This window comes from Ctenopharyngodon idella, chromosome 18, assembly GCF_019924925.1.
Source record: "Ctenopharyngodon idella isolate HZGC_01 chromosome 18, HZGC01, whole genome shotgun sequence".
Taxonomy (NCBI): Eukaryota; Metazoa; Chordata; class Actinopteri; order Cypriniformes; family Xenocyprididae; genus Ctenopharyngodon; species Ctenopharyngodon idella.
The window spans coordinates 27249066-27264377 of record NC_067237.1 but is presented as its reverse complement, the minus strand read 5'-3'; the positions used below and the strand labels follow the sequence as shown (position 1 = coordinate 27264377).

The 15312-nt window shown below is 35.5% G+C and overlaps 1 protein-coding gene across 1 annotated transcript in view; it reads left to right on the top strand.

Moving 5' to 3' along the window:
* Positions 1–15312, top strand: part of tmtc2b (transmembrane O-mannosyltransferase targeting cadherins 2b) — a 122393-nt gene that overhangs the window by 87440 nt on the left and 19641 nt on the right. The window contains exons 3-8 of the mRNA XM_051870682.1: positions 550–1375; positions 4720–4834; positions 6346–6431; positions 7400–7584; positions 9085–9163; positions 12305–12426. Of these exons, the coding sequence (XP_051726642.1) occupies positions 550–1375; positions 4720–4834; positions 6346–6431; positions 7400–7584; positions 9085–9163; positions 12305–12426 (1413 nt within the window). The remainder of the gene's footprint in view (positions 1–549; positions 1376–4719; positions 4835–6345; positions 6432–7399; positions 7585–9084; positions 9164–12304; positions 12427–15312) is intronic.

Sequence of the window (15312 nt, the reverse complement as noted above, 5' to 3'; positions counted from 1 at the left end):
GTGTCTACATTTGGCCAACAGTTTTAAATTGTTTGCAGTGACTGGAGATGCAAAGGTCTGATTCTTGTTAACCATCACAGGCCTCGCAAGGATTGATGTCACGATGAAACCGTAGTATGTGCATGTGGTACAGTATGTATTGAATAACACTTAAAACTCCAACAAATTGCTCATAAGCGTTGCTTGTCTTCCAGATTGCACCGCAGTGTTTATTTTTCCAATCTCAATTTACTTACTGTTGGATCTGCTGCTTTTTTTTTTTTTTTCTTAATTTTTATTTCATATTTAATGCAGTTGGAAATATTTGACTTATTGGTCACTCTTGGTGTTGATTTACTAACAAGACCTTGTCCAGACTTGAGCTCAAGGTTTTGAAGTCATACAGAAAAAAAAAGATTCTGCAGTGTCCTTTTTGAAATGTTCCAGTCAGTTTGTTCGCGTCTTATTTTTTGTCTTCCCTGCAGAAATTGCCTCCCTATGATTTATTTAATCAATTGAATGTAATTTTGTGCGCTCATCTATGTTGTTTTCTCTGTTTTTGTTTCTCAGAAGAAGAACCTGCACCTGCTGTTGAGCGTGTTCCTGCTGGGCTTCTGGGGTATCATCCTTCTGGCTTGCCGTCTTTACTGGATGGGCAACAAACCTCCAAACTTCTCCAACTCGGACAACCCTGCAGCAGATTGTCCCTGTTTCCTGACTAGAATGCTAACGTTCTTTTTCCTCCCCGCCATGAACATTTGGCTCCTCCTGTGCCCTGACATGCTAAGTTTCGATTGGTCAATGGATGCCCTGCCTCTTCTGAGGAGCATTGCAGATTGGCGAAACCTCCACACCTTTGCCTTCTACATCTCGCTTCTGACGCTGGCGTGGTTTGGACTTCGCCAATACCCAACCAAAAGTAAGGAGACCAACGGAAAAGCCCATAATGTAGCAAACGGGAAGTCCACGAATGGACACAGTTGTAGCTCTGATTATGAAAACTCGACTTTTTACTCGAACTCAGTGCACGTGAATGGAACAAACGGCACTGCAAAACACTATTCATCATCTTTACCCACCACAGAGAGTTTGGTGGTCTTCTCATTGGGTCTACTGGCCATTCCCTTCCTGCCTGCTACCAACCTGTTCTTCTATGTGGGCTTCGTGGTGGCGGAGCGAGTACTGTACATCCCTAGTATGGGCTTCTGCCTGTTGGTAGCAGTGGGGATGAGAGCTTTGTACATAAGATTGAGGAGGAAGTCCTCCAGAACTTTGGTTCTAGGCTGCTCTGTTGCCCTGGTCCTTCTCTTTGGGATTAAGACAGTGTTGAGGAACCGTGACTGGCAGAACGAGGAGATGCTATACAAGTCAGGAATATCTGTGAACCCTGCTAAAGGTAATTTTAACATATTCCAAATAATTCAGGAGATTCAATCTCCAGTTTCATGTCTTTTCTACCTAGTTTTTGTTCCTTTCTACAGTAGTCAACATTTGAAGTGGATCAAAAAAGTTCATCAGAGTCGTCCTAAGAACAAACCGATGGTTTATTAATTAGCTGTGTGAAGGCACTGAGTCGTATAATATCTGTTGAAAAATCCAACATTTTTCTTTGTGTAATTAAATACTTGCCAAAACAAAATGAAATCTGTACAAAATATTGCAGGGCTCGTCAAAAAAGGACCTCCCGGGGTCAGCGTGAATAATGCTCTGGACAATTGAACTGTGCAAAACTGTCACTGTCACTTGTGTAACAGTATATTGGATCCGTGCAACTCTTAAAGTGACAGCAGCCTAATATTCCTACTGTCTGCGTTTTAAAGGGTTAGTTAGGTCATTAAGTACTCACCCTCAAGTCATTCCAAACCCATAAGACTTTCGTTCATCTTCATAACACAAATTAAGAAATTTTTGATGAAATCTGAGGGGTTTTTTTTTTTTCTCTCATAGAAAGCAACGAAATTACCACATTCAAGGTCCAGAAAAGTAGTAAAGACATCGTTAAAATAGTCAGTGTGACTACAGTGGTTTAACCTTAATGTTATGAAGTGACGAGAATACTTTTTGTGCGCAAAAACAAAACAAAAATAATGACTTTATTCAACAATTTCCTCTCTACCCTGTCATTCTCTTACACAGTTTACGCTGAAGACATATTGCACAGCTTCCGTGTTCTACGTCAGAACGTTGACTCTGTATTGGCCAATACTGAGCTGGCGTTCTGACGTAAACATGGAAGCGCTGCACTGCGTCAACTTTGTAGGAGAATGACAGGGTAGAGAAGAAAATGTTGAATAAAGTCTTTTTTTTCTGTCTTTTTTTTTTTTTTTTTTTTTTTTTGCACAAAAAGTATTCTTGGCACTTCATAACATTTAAGGTTGAACCACTGTAGTCATATGGACGTTTTTAACGATGTCTATACTACTTCTCTGGACCTTGAATGTGGAAATTTCATTGCTTTCTATGGGAGATAAAAAACCTCTTGAATTTCATCGAAAATACCTTAATTTGTGTTCCGAAGATAAACGAAGGGTTTGGAATGACGTGAGTAACCCTTTAATGTTAATCAAACAACAAAAGACAAAAAAATCGCTCACTATTCTTGACTAAATAACTTTATTAACTTTAATAAGGATTGATATGTATTTAACTTATACAGTGAAGGATATGCAGTGTTATTTTACATTTGTTTACCTAAAAACTACTGTTAAACCAACCTAAAAAGCACTGCTTATTTCATATGTATATTTGTTCTGGTGTATTTATGTATTTATTTTGGCCTGCTGAATGTTAAATGGATCCAATCCATGTTCATTAAAAATTATTTGATCATGCAGCAATTAACTAGCAAGTAGCATGTGATTGTGAACTTTGCTAATTTAAAACATAATCAAAACACTATCTATTTTAATGACAAAACTTCAAATAAGAGACTAAGTGACGGACATCAGAATCGGCCAATAATTGTTTAAAATCGGTAAAATCGGTGTATCCCTAATATTGTAATTATTCAAAGAAATTATTATCACTATCAGAAGCTTTCAAAAAATAAAAAATAAATTGTTCTCTATTCCGGTGTTATTTTAGTATCATTGAGATTGTATTATAGTTTCTATTAATATTTTAAATTAGTTTTTATTTTGTGTGTTTTTGTCTTTTTTTTATTATGTCTATGTAGTTTTTATTATTTTTTATTTTTATTTTATTTTTGCCTTGGAAACTAGCTAAAATAAAATGTTTACTTTTTTAAAATATGTTTTTATTATATTTCAGTAGACTAATATTTTATTTCATGTAGCAAAAATGTTTTTTTATGGTTTTAATTTTAGTTGACTATAATAACCCTGCTCTGTTCAGACCATAATTCTAGTTTATTCAGCCATGTTGCAGTATTTAGTTACCCAAAGTCAAGTTCTCATCCATCAACTGTACAGCAACCAGGAGACGGTAAGTGTTACTTGACGGGGTGAAAGCAGGATGTGTTGCGATCATTTATTTCCCCAAAATAAATAAATGCTACTGCAAACCAAAAATGTCAGTTGTTCATCATAAAAAGTTTTGAGGTTTGAGGTTTCCTAAGCATCTCTTCATTTCTGTACTTCTTTTAGAGTTTAATGGTCTATTTCTCAAAGATTTTAATTTAAATATAAAATATTTATTTATATTTTTTTTAACTAAGTGATATTGACATTTACGAAGTGTAAAAAACAAAACCACAAATGACTTTTAAAGTGCTAATCTCCATTAACATAGATAATATTATTAATGTATTGTAAGCAAGAGATCTAGTGCATTAGAATCATTTAGAAGTTCCCTCAGTTTATCAATCACATGGATTCATGCATCAAATTAATTTTGTGTGTGGAGGAGAACCACTGAACTGTTAAATTATCATCCTCTCTGATTGAATTCAATCTATTAATGACAGCCCGTTATCTTTATTTGCTAAATCTCTCTAATTGATTATCACAATTTCATTTAAATCATTTATCAAGCCAGACTGCATCAATATGACTTTGTAATTACCTCCCTGTGATCCAATTTTACAGGCTATGGCACTCTCGCCCCTTTTCATAGCACAGATGCTATGCATGGGTAGCGTCTAAGATTGAATTATTTTAATGTAATTTACTTTTTTCCCCATTGTTTGTGCCTTTTGTAAGCAGTATTAACCTTTTGTAAATTTCAATTTCTGTATTCAGTTTACTGCCTTTGTGCCTTGGAAGCACAAAACATTTTCATAAAATTTCACAATGTTGCACTATAACCTAACCGTAACCAAAATGCAACAGTCTGGAGACCACATCAAAGATTAAACCAATAATCTAACAAAGAAATTGTGCGATTTACATATTTGGATTACCTGACAAAATTTACCACACTGTAACATGCATGTTACCTTTTAGTTGCTAAATACGTGTTTTATAGAACCATAATAAAATGTTGTGTAAAAAATGTGGAAATGCCTCCCTGGTGCGATTTTACGTTAAAAAATATTTAATTTTTATAATCAATACAACAAAAGATATACAAATAAAAATATATTATTATGATTTAATTATTTTAAGTTTAAGGGGTTTTTTTTTTCTTATTGCATACTTACCTAGTCTCCTTTTTTTCTGAGGGGGGAAAAAAAATCGTTTTTTTAGTATTTTGTAGGTTGTTTGTCCATCGATTTCAGATATGTGTAGACTCATTTCTTTTATTCTATTAATTTAAATTGGTTTTATTCTCCTTCCTCAGCCTGGGGTAACTTGGGAAACGTCCTCAAGAACCAGGGAAAGGTGGCGGACGCCGAGCGGGCCTACAGGAACGCTCTGTACTACCGGAGGAACATGGCTGACATGTTGTATAACCTGTGAGTGAGCAAACTTCCTCCTCGCGGCAGACTCTATCGATCTGTCCTATTAAACCTGAGGAAATCTCCTGAGAGGCCAGAACTAAGACTGTCCCTAGATTCATCAGCCTTCCAGAGGACAGTGACAGGGACCCCCTAGACACATTAACCCCCACAATCAGGGCATGAAGGCACTTAATACATAATTCATATACCGCACACGTTTGGGCTATTCAGTTATCCACATAAATCAGTGGGAATGGGAATCCTTAGGCACCTCACAATTCGATTTGGATTTAATTCAGAGAGTCGTGATGTGATTACAAAACGATTCTCGATGCATCTCAATTTTTCAACAAGAACATACGTACATGCTTGAGTTTAGTGTGACAGGTTTTGCACACTGCGTCCCACTGCATGGGACGTTTTCCTGCAAATGCTTTTACAATAAACAGCATTATATTATTTATAATATTGATTATCAATAAAATAAGAAAGTAAATATTAATTATTAATAATTTAAAACTTATTATAATGTGATTTCTAATTTTATTTATAAAAAATATATATATTTAAATTTTCATTTGTTTATTTCTGCAGGATAATTTCAAAATCCATCATAGGGCATTTGGGAAACATTTTTTTTTCTGTTTTCCTCCAGCCTTCTCAAATGTTAGTTTTTGTTCTCTGGAAGTTGATTTCATAGTCATGTAACTCGCATATCATTGAACAAACTATATGTATAAATGAAGTGGCTATAATGGTTTCTATGACCTTTTTCCTTTTTTGTGAATTTTAATTAAAGGGTTAGTTCACACAGAAATGAAAATTATGTCATTAATTACTCACCCTCATGTCGTTCCACACCCATAAGACATCATCATCTTCGGAACACAAATTAAGATGTTTTTGATGAAATCTGAGAGCTTTCTGGCCTCCGATAGACTGCAACGCAATTACCACTTTCAAGGCCCAGAAAGGTAGTAAAGACAGTGTTAAAATAGTCCATGTGACTACAGTGGTTCAACCTTAATGTTATGAAGTGACTAAAAAAAAACGAACAAAAATAACATCTTTATTCAACAATTTCTTCTCTGCCATGTCAGTCTCCTACGCTGTTCACGTAGTAAACACAGTGCAGCGCTTCTGGGTTCTACGTCCAAACGTCGGCTCATTATTTTTTGTTTACACAGTGTTGTATTTTTGTTTTTTGCACACAAAAAGTATTTTTGTCGATTCATAACCACTGGTTGAACCACTGTAGACTATTTTAACGATGTCTTTACTACCTTTCTGGGCCTTGAAAGAGGTAATAACGTTGCAGTCTATCGGAGGTCAGAAAGCTCTCAGATTTCATCAAAAATATCTTAATTTGTGTTCCGAAGATGAACAAAGGTCTTACGGGTGTGGAACGACACAAGGGTGAGTAATTAATGACAGAATTTTCATTTTTGGGTGAAATAACCCTTTAATTGTGTTGCCCATACTTTGACACTGTTCTTGTTTTGTTTTTTTCTTCCCTTGTACTGCAGGGGTCTATTGCTCCAGGAAAACAATAGATTCTCAGAGGCTCTCCACTACTATAAGCTGGCCATTGGAAGCAGGCCAACGCTGGCTTGTAAGTACAGCTCCTCTTTTTATGAACAATTTCAAGCCTTCTCAGTCTTTACCGTGTCCAGGCAACTACAAATTGAAAGGTCTGTGTGGATCTCTGTGTGTGTGTGCGCATGTTCGTTCTCGGATGAAATCCAGCATTAAATAAGTAATGATTATTCACACGCCTAAATAGTTTCTCTGTTTCCACTCTTGTCAAGGAATGATAGACGTTTGATATGATTTCAACAGGGGGATAAAATCAATCCTTTCATACTATCTGGCAAATATGGATGCATTTGTTTGGCCCATATCCAAATGAAATGCATATGCTATTTTTGTCCATTTTAAGGTTTCTCATAGAATTTCCCATGTTGTTTTTAGTGTCATGGGAGGAAATTATTGCTGCTCTGCTTAAATTAGTAGATTTGGCCAGGGAGAAAATCATCATGACATGTGCAGTGGGGCCTTGGGATTTTTAAGTAGAAGTTTTGCTTTACAAAAGGATGACATTTTGTGCAACATTTAAAGATGACTACCTGTTTTCAGAATGAACTAACTGGTCAGCCTGTGTATATTTAGTCTGGTTTGTGAGACGTCTGAAACAGATCTGTAATAGTGTGAGATCAGAGCCTTCAGTAGAGTGATGGATGTCTACTTTTCCTGATTCCTTGCTGCATGAGGCATGATGGATTGTCCCGTCTTGTGCTGTAAACTCATTTCTATCTGTGGTTCTGTGTGTATATATGGTCTATTAAGAGCATCAGAATTAAGCCTGCAGCTGGAGTGGATATTCCCCTGCTGACTTAGAGTTGATTCTGGCTGGGAGGATAGTGAATATATATTGGCACCTTATCGACTAGACTGCAGGCTGCTGATCTGCATAAATCAACTAGTTCATTCCACTAGCCCCAGTGGAGGTCTTTTTTTGAGCCTCAATAAGCCTCATTACCTTTTGCACCGATATTTACCCTTTTTTCCTCTCTCATTCAGCCGCCTACTTGAACACAGGAATTGTCCTGATGAACCAGGGCCGTCTAGAGGAGGCCAAGCGAACTTTTGTCACTTGTGCCGATATCCCAGATGAAAACCTGAAGGATCCTCATGCACACAAGAGCTCAGTCACCAGCTGCCTGTATAACCTCGGAAAGCTTCTTCATGAACAGGGTCACCAAGAGGTGAGTTGATCTTTGCACCATTAAAGGGTTAGTTCACCCAAAAATGAAAATTCTGTCATTAATTACTCACCCTCGTGCCGTTTTACATCTGTAAGACCTTTGTTGATCTTCGGAACACAAATTAAGATATTTTTGTTTAAATCCGATGGCTCCGTGAGGCCTGCATAGGGAACAATGACATTTCCTCTCTCAAGATCAATAAATGTACTAAAAACATATTTAAATCAGTTCATGTGAGTACAGTGGTTCAATATTAATATTATAAAGTGACGAGAATATAAAAAAAAAAAAAAAAAAATGACTTATTTAGTGATGACCGATTTCAAAACACTGCTTCAGGAAGATTCGGAGCATAATGAATCAGCGTATCGAATCAAACTGCTGAAATCACGTGACTTTGGCACTCCGAACCGCTGATTCGACACACTGATTCATTATGCTCCGAAGCTTCCTGAAGCAGTGTTTTGAAATCGGCCATCACTAAATAATTCATTATTTTGTTTTTTTTGGCGCACCAAAAATATTCTCGTCGCTTTGTAATATTAATATTGAACCACTGTACTCACATAAACTGATTTACATATGTTTTTATGCTTTATGGATCTTGAGAAAGGAAATGTCATTGCTCCCTATGCAGGCCTCACTGAGCCATCGGATTTAATCAAAAATATCTCAATTTGTGTTCCGAAGATTAACGAAGGTCTTACGGGTGTGGAACGGCATGAGCGTGAGTAATAAATGACAGAATTTTCATTTTTGGGTGAACTAACCCTTTAAAGGGATAATTCACCTAAAAATGAAAATTCTGTCATCATTTACTCACCCTCAAGTAGTTCCAAACCTGTGTGAATTTATTTGTTCTGATGAACACAAAGAAAGATATTTGGTAGAATGTCAAAAACCAAACAGATCTCACCCCCTATTGACTACCATAGTATTTATTTTTCCTACTATGGTAGTAAATGGGGAGTGAGATCTGTTTGGTTACTGACATTCTTCCAGATATCTTCCTTGTGTTCAGCAGAACAAAGAAATTCATACAGGTTTGGAACAACTTGAGGGTTAGTAAATGATGACAGAATTTTCATTTTTGGGTGAGCTATCCCTTTAAACCCAGTCTGTTCACATCAAATCTGAACCTGATATATTTTTACCATAAATTTTTCTCACCATAAAAATAGCCACAGAAGCTGGCATGGCAACAAACAAACAAGCAAACAAACACACCAGATCTGATAGAATGAAATTACATGGAAGTATAAGTCTCAAACCATTTTTGCACCACAGTTTTTCATTTTCAGACCAATGCTTTTAAAGGCGAAGTGTTTAATTTCGGACCTTTTTCAAACAGGTTTCCCAGGACACACAAAAAAGTAAACCTGAATTTAGACTGTGTAAAGAAAAATTAAATTTACGGAATGAAAAGGCTTTTAGTCTGAGTGCATCCTTATGCTAATAGTTATGGCTTTTTATTGAATTAATGGTGTAATCCATTTTTAGGAGGCCATATCAGTATATAAAGAAGCGATACAGAAGATGCCCAGGCAGTTTGCCCCACAGAGCCTTTATAATATGATGGGTAAGTTTGTCTCTTTTCCATTTTCTAGAATACTTCATTCCGAGTCTGATATATTTGTATAATGACTGCAATAGCTGTATATGTGTATATTGTCTATAGCAGCATACCTGTGGTATTTTAGTATAGATAGAATTGTTAATAATGAGCATAAAACCTTCAATAGAACTTTATAACTAGTCCACAGAAAAAGAATACCATTCAAAAGTTTGTGGTCAGTACGATTTTTTAAAATGTTTTGAAAGCAGTCTTTCTTTTAAAAAAAAAAAAAAAAGTAAAAATATTAAGATTTAAAACATTAAAACTTTTTTTTTTTTTTTTTTTTGCCGCAACTGATTAATAAAAAAAATTGATTAATAGAAAGTTTGAAATAACTTCATTTTATTTGAAATGGAAATCTTTTGTAACATTATACATCTTTACTGTCACTTTTGATTATTTTAATGCATCCTTTCTGAATAAAACTATTAATTTCTTTAAAAAAAATAATTAAATAAGTTAATGTAATATTGTTGCAGTGCCTTGTCTTGTTTCTATGCTGATTGTTTTCTGTGTTGTAAGACTTTAAGATATCTACAAAATAATAAAATATACAAGATAAGCTAGTTAAGCTGTCAACAAGATAATTAAATATATTTCAACGCAAATCAATATTTCATGTCCATATACAGTATTTATTTGGTAAGCATTTATGTAGTAAGTTGGATAATGTACAGTCAGCAGGTCATTATTGCAAAATAAACCCCTTCAGGGTGATACAAACCCTCAGTGTCTGGTTTATTTTATGATAAAGACTGACTTGACTGTACATTATCCCTTACAATACTGTAAGTGTAACTCCATATTGTGTTTCTATCTTGTCTCACAACAGTGGATCTGTAATTGTGTTGGTGCATGCTTTTTCTCATGAGCCCATTTCCAAAGCTTTCTTTGATCTATAGAATTGATTCTGTCAGCTTGAGTCAACAGCTTCACAAACAAGATAAGTTAGAAGCTACAACAAAGAGAGCGTGAGAATAATTTTGCCATTTTATTTAAAGCATGGGAGCAAACTGTTGGATTTTAATATCTTATGCAACACATTTACCAACCCACAGCTTGCAGTCTTTCCCTCCCATCTCATTTTCTCACAATTATCTTCCCATAACTGTATTTTTTTCCTTTCCGCATGTTTGTTTCTCCCCAAGCTCATTTATGTTCACTTGTCTTTTTTGTGTTCTTGTGTTTGTTTTCGCTGTTTCAACTGTGTCGAGCTCATTTTAACAGCCAAAATCGTCAGCTGTCTTTTCTGACCAACTAAGCCAAATACAAGTGGATTGAGGAAATCAGATTGTCAGTGTTAAACAATCCTTTTAAATTGCTAAAATAGACCAATATGTATACATTTTTTTTAATTCAAAATAGGGGCAGATAACATTTTTTTTAAATGTTTTTGAAAGAAGTCTCTTATGCTGACCAAAGCTGATCAAAAATACAGTAAAACAGTAAAATTGTGAAATATTATTACAATTTAAAATACCTCTTTTCTGTTTTAATATATATATTTGAAATGTAATTTATTCCTGTCATTGCAAAGCTGTTAGGACTCTTTGGAAACAATATTTCTATTGCACAAAACAAATGATTGGGGTGACGAATGAGTAATTGTGTTTGTGTAAGATTTGCTAAACGAGTCAGAGTTGTATTTTTTTTAAATCATATGGGTTTTCCAAAGCAATATTCATGTTAATTTACAAACATATCGAGAGTTTAGTGTGATATCATAATTCTGAACAAATTCAGAATTAATAACAAATAACAAATTCTGATTAGTTATGTCATGTCTTTTTTTGTTTGTTTTTTTACAATAATAGCTAAAAAATTCCAGAGTTATTTGACTTGAGGCTGTTTTAATGACCCACATGTCCTATATTTGACACCAACACGACACAGGCAGACTTGTATTCAGACTGGCGGGTCATGTGAAACCCCAGTGTAGTCACGTACCCTTGCTTATGTTAGTTTTTGCTCTAATTACATTACATTAACAATGTTTAGGCTGTGTTATCTCAGTAAAGTAGCTGTGATTCACTCTTCTGTAATAATCTGTCTGAGAGGAGCGTGTGTGTTATTGCAGATGGGTGGGAGCTTGAGGCTGGCTGAGGTATTAGATGATGTTTAAAGGATAGGAGTGTGTGTTTATACTCGTGTCAGAAGGAGTCGGCTTTTACCTCTGGATTTATTAGAGTAGGTGTTGGCGCTAAGACAGGCATGGCTTTGAGTTGCTGAGCTGAAGACCAGAGGGGCAGAGTATTTTTATAGTATGCATAGTATTTTTTTAGTTTCTTATACATAGCGTTTTTTATTTAAAATTAATAGTTAATCAATTCATTTATCTTTTTACATTTTAAAAGTGTGCTTTGTTTTGCTCATTATGTATGTACAATTTTTATGTAGCCTTTTATGCTCAATCCAAAATTAACACTGATAAAGAACCTAGTGCAAGTAAATATTTGTATTTTTATACAAAAATAAATACTTTTCTTTTTGAACTTTCTATTCATCTTGCATCATTTTAGATCCTGAAACATAGAATGATTTCTGAAGGATCATGTGACACTGAAGACTAAAGTAATGGCTGCTGAAAATGTAACTTTGCTATCTCAAGAATGCATTAAATAAAAACATATATTAAAATAGAAATGTTATTTTTAACTGCAGTAATATTTCACAATATTACTGTTTATTTTTGAGATAAATAAAAATAAATGCAGCCTTGGTGAGGATAAGGGACTTTTCAAAAACATTTTAAAAATTCCAAAACGCCATTGGCAGTATAATTTTTGAGGCCTCATGGCATTTAATTTTTTTAAATATTGCATGCAAAAATTGCTAAATTATCTAATATAAATAATCTAATGTAATCTAATAAATATTTGAATATCCACTGGTCAGTAAACAATCACCAGCTTAATGTTGGCGCTCATTTTATATAAATGGACAATGGCTCCAGTATCGCATTTCATCGAGTGTCAGACTTTTTGTGGGTCATTTTCAGTTGACTGCCTCTATATTCGCTATGGGATAAACCACTGTGAGGGGGGTGGTTATGTGCTTCCTTAACTTCTGACATGTTGACCTGACCTCTGTCTCCTCCCTTCACAGGAGAGGCCTACATGAGGCTGAACAAACTGACAGAGGCAGAACACTGGTATAAGGAATCTCTCCGATCCAAACCAGACCATATACCTGCACACCTCACTTACGGCAAGCTCCTGGCTATGACGGTAAACTCACACTCTAATGAACACTAATTGAATAAGGGGGTAGAGTTACTTAGTTGTTAAAGAGGCCATATTATGCCCTTTTATAAAGTCTTGATTTTGTTTTTAGGGTCTACTAGAGTAGGTTTTCATGCTTGAATGTTAAAAAAAAACATTGTTTTTAACATATTTTATATTGTTGCAGCACCTCTCTTCCCAGACTGTCTGTAACGCTTTGTTTAGTTTCTGTCTCTATAAAGCCCCTCCTTCTGAAAGCACAATGTTTGGTCAGCTGGACTAATGTGTTGTGATTGGTCAACCGCTTCAAGCGTGTTTCGGAAATGTCACGTCCCTTACATTAACCACAAGTTTCAGCTTCTCAGGTATAAACACTAACACTTAGACATGGCAACAACACACTACTAAAGCAACTTGGAATTATTTAATACATTCTAGGAAAAAACTCAAGAAACGGTGCTGACTGATATAGAGTGGACTTTGTGCTTTGCAGACCTTTTTCATGCTCAAACAGCAACATTATATATACTGAAGAATGTTAAATATGTGAAAAAGCATAATATGTCCTCTTTAAATCTTTAGGCTAGTAAACAAAAGGTTGCAAGTTTAAACACATTAAAGGATGACCCATAAACTATCCCTTGCTCAAGTTCAGAATGCTGAGAATTCATCCAAAAATGAAAATTCTGTCATTATTTACTATCTCTCATGTTGTTTTGTATGACATTCATTCTTCTGTGGAACATGAGGAGAAATTTTGAATAACTGTTTAAAAAGGGTTCGCAAACAACATTGGACATCTTTCGTTTTACAGACAAAAAAAAAAAAACACTGAGACATCAGATAAATGACCAATTAGTAACTCAATAAACATCCTTATCTGGAAGACAAAATTCTCTCATTAGATGTTGAATACCCTTTAGGCATTGAGCTTGAGCACACATTGGCTTTCTGTAAGAGAAGATACCATAATATAAAGAAACCTTTTTCATCTATAAATCTAAACCGAGATGTCCCTTACGACCAAAGGCATTCTTTCTTTTCTCTCATCTTAAAACTTAAAACCGAAAAACTGATTTAGCTAAAAAAAACAAGACCAGATTACTCGCACGTATGCCCTGGTTCTGAATTCACTCAGCAGAAATCCATGTGGACAGATATAAGAGAAGATGTGTTAAAAAGGGCTGAGGGGAGGTGATTGTTCTGAGAGTTTACCTGTGTCTGTCTCCTTTCATTTCTACTCTGGCCATATGGTCTACTTCGGGCCTTTTTCATCCATGAGGCCACCACCAGCTGATTATGTAAAGAAAATACAGGCTGTCTTAATTTACCATCTTTGAAAGCTCAGCAGACAGTACAAGGAAAGCAGTGTGTTTTTGAAAGAGGGATTGTGCTGAGGGGTTCTAGCAGAAATGGAGCTTCACAATTAAGCTAGGATGGCAAGAAAATCAAATAAGAAATGTGATGGAATCTCCATTACTTAGTCGTATTGTTTAAAGTCAACATACTTGAATAGCAGTTGAACATGTCCCAGGCATGTTAAGCTCTGGTGCTCATTTTGGAAATGTTGGTTCAAATCAAGCCTGCGTTGTGTCCATAAGGGTCCCTCTCTACATTTTTCCTGTCCTCTGTCTTCTTTCACTAAAATGAGGCAAAAAGGCTGACCGTGAAGCTAAAATGTCTGTATACTTTATTTAAATACATAGCAGGATCAGAATATATTCAGATAGATAGATAGATAGATAGATTGATTGATTATATTTTTATTTATAAATAATTTACTATGAGGAATAATTATTTTATTATTTTTGCTTGTACCAAAACTGACTTTTCAAATATGGGTTAAAGTTATTATTATAAAACTCCCATAAACAGTTTAGGTTAACCAAACATTTCTGTCAGTTGCATCATTTCACACAGCCAAGAATAAATGATGTGAGATCAAAGGGCTCTGTCTTTCTGTCCCACTCTCTCTCTTTGACATCCCTTTCTCTGGCAGCTTACTAAAACCCCCAAGACAATCTGTCCTCAAACATCCCAATCCAGGGACTAACACTAGAGGCCTGCACTCCCACGGGACCAGATGCAAGAGAGTGTGCGCGGGACGAGATTTGATGGGCGAGTGCGGGCAGTAAAACACTTGTGTGTGCAGGTTGCGGAACATTAACATGATTTGCGGGACTCCTGCAAAATAGAGATATCTAAAAAATAAAATATCCAAAAACAAATAAATTGTTATTCGTGTATTGCACAAGAGCAATTAAAGTAAAATAAAAATGATTTACAGGTGCAAGCATAGGCGGAGAGTGTGTAAAGCTGAGCAAGCCTGCTGTTGCTTCTGATTACTTCTACAGGGAAAAACTGCCCATAACTGCTGGTCTAGGACCAGTTTTCTCCATAATAATAGCATATGGGTGAAACAGATTTGGCAAGCGATCCAGTGCGTATCTGTGTTGGCGCTCTGGAGAGCGTCAAAGGTTTCCATTTACACATTTTTTGCAGCGTTGAGCAATGTAGCCAATCATAGACAGGTCTGTTGATTTCTTAAATTCAATGGCCAATCAGAGGTGTTTAAGTTAGAATCCACTCATCTCTCAAAACGCCTGAGTTTTTGTTCAGTGCTGAGTTTTGTACGATCACGAATCCTCTCATTATGACAAACAAAGTGTAAACATTATGAGAGATTTATTGTGCAGTCAGCTTCATTGATTATAACAGAACTTTAGATGAGCTAAAATGAGTGATAGCTTTTTAGTGATTATAAAGGGAGTGCTCTTTGCACGCTTTCTCTCATACCAAATCACGCATGCAGTAGCCTAATACTTGCTTTTCTGTTGAAATAACTGTGGTTTGTGAATGTAGATGCTTTAATAACAAATAATTTATCAAGAG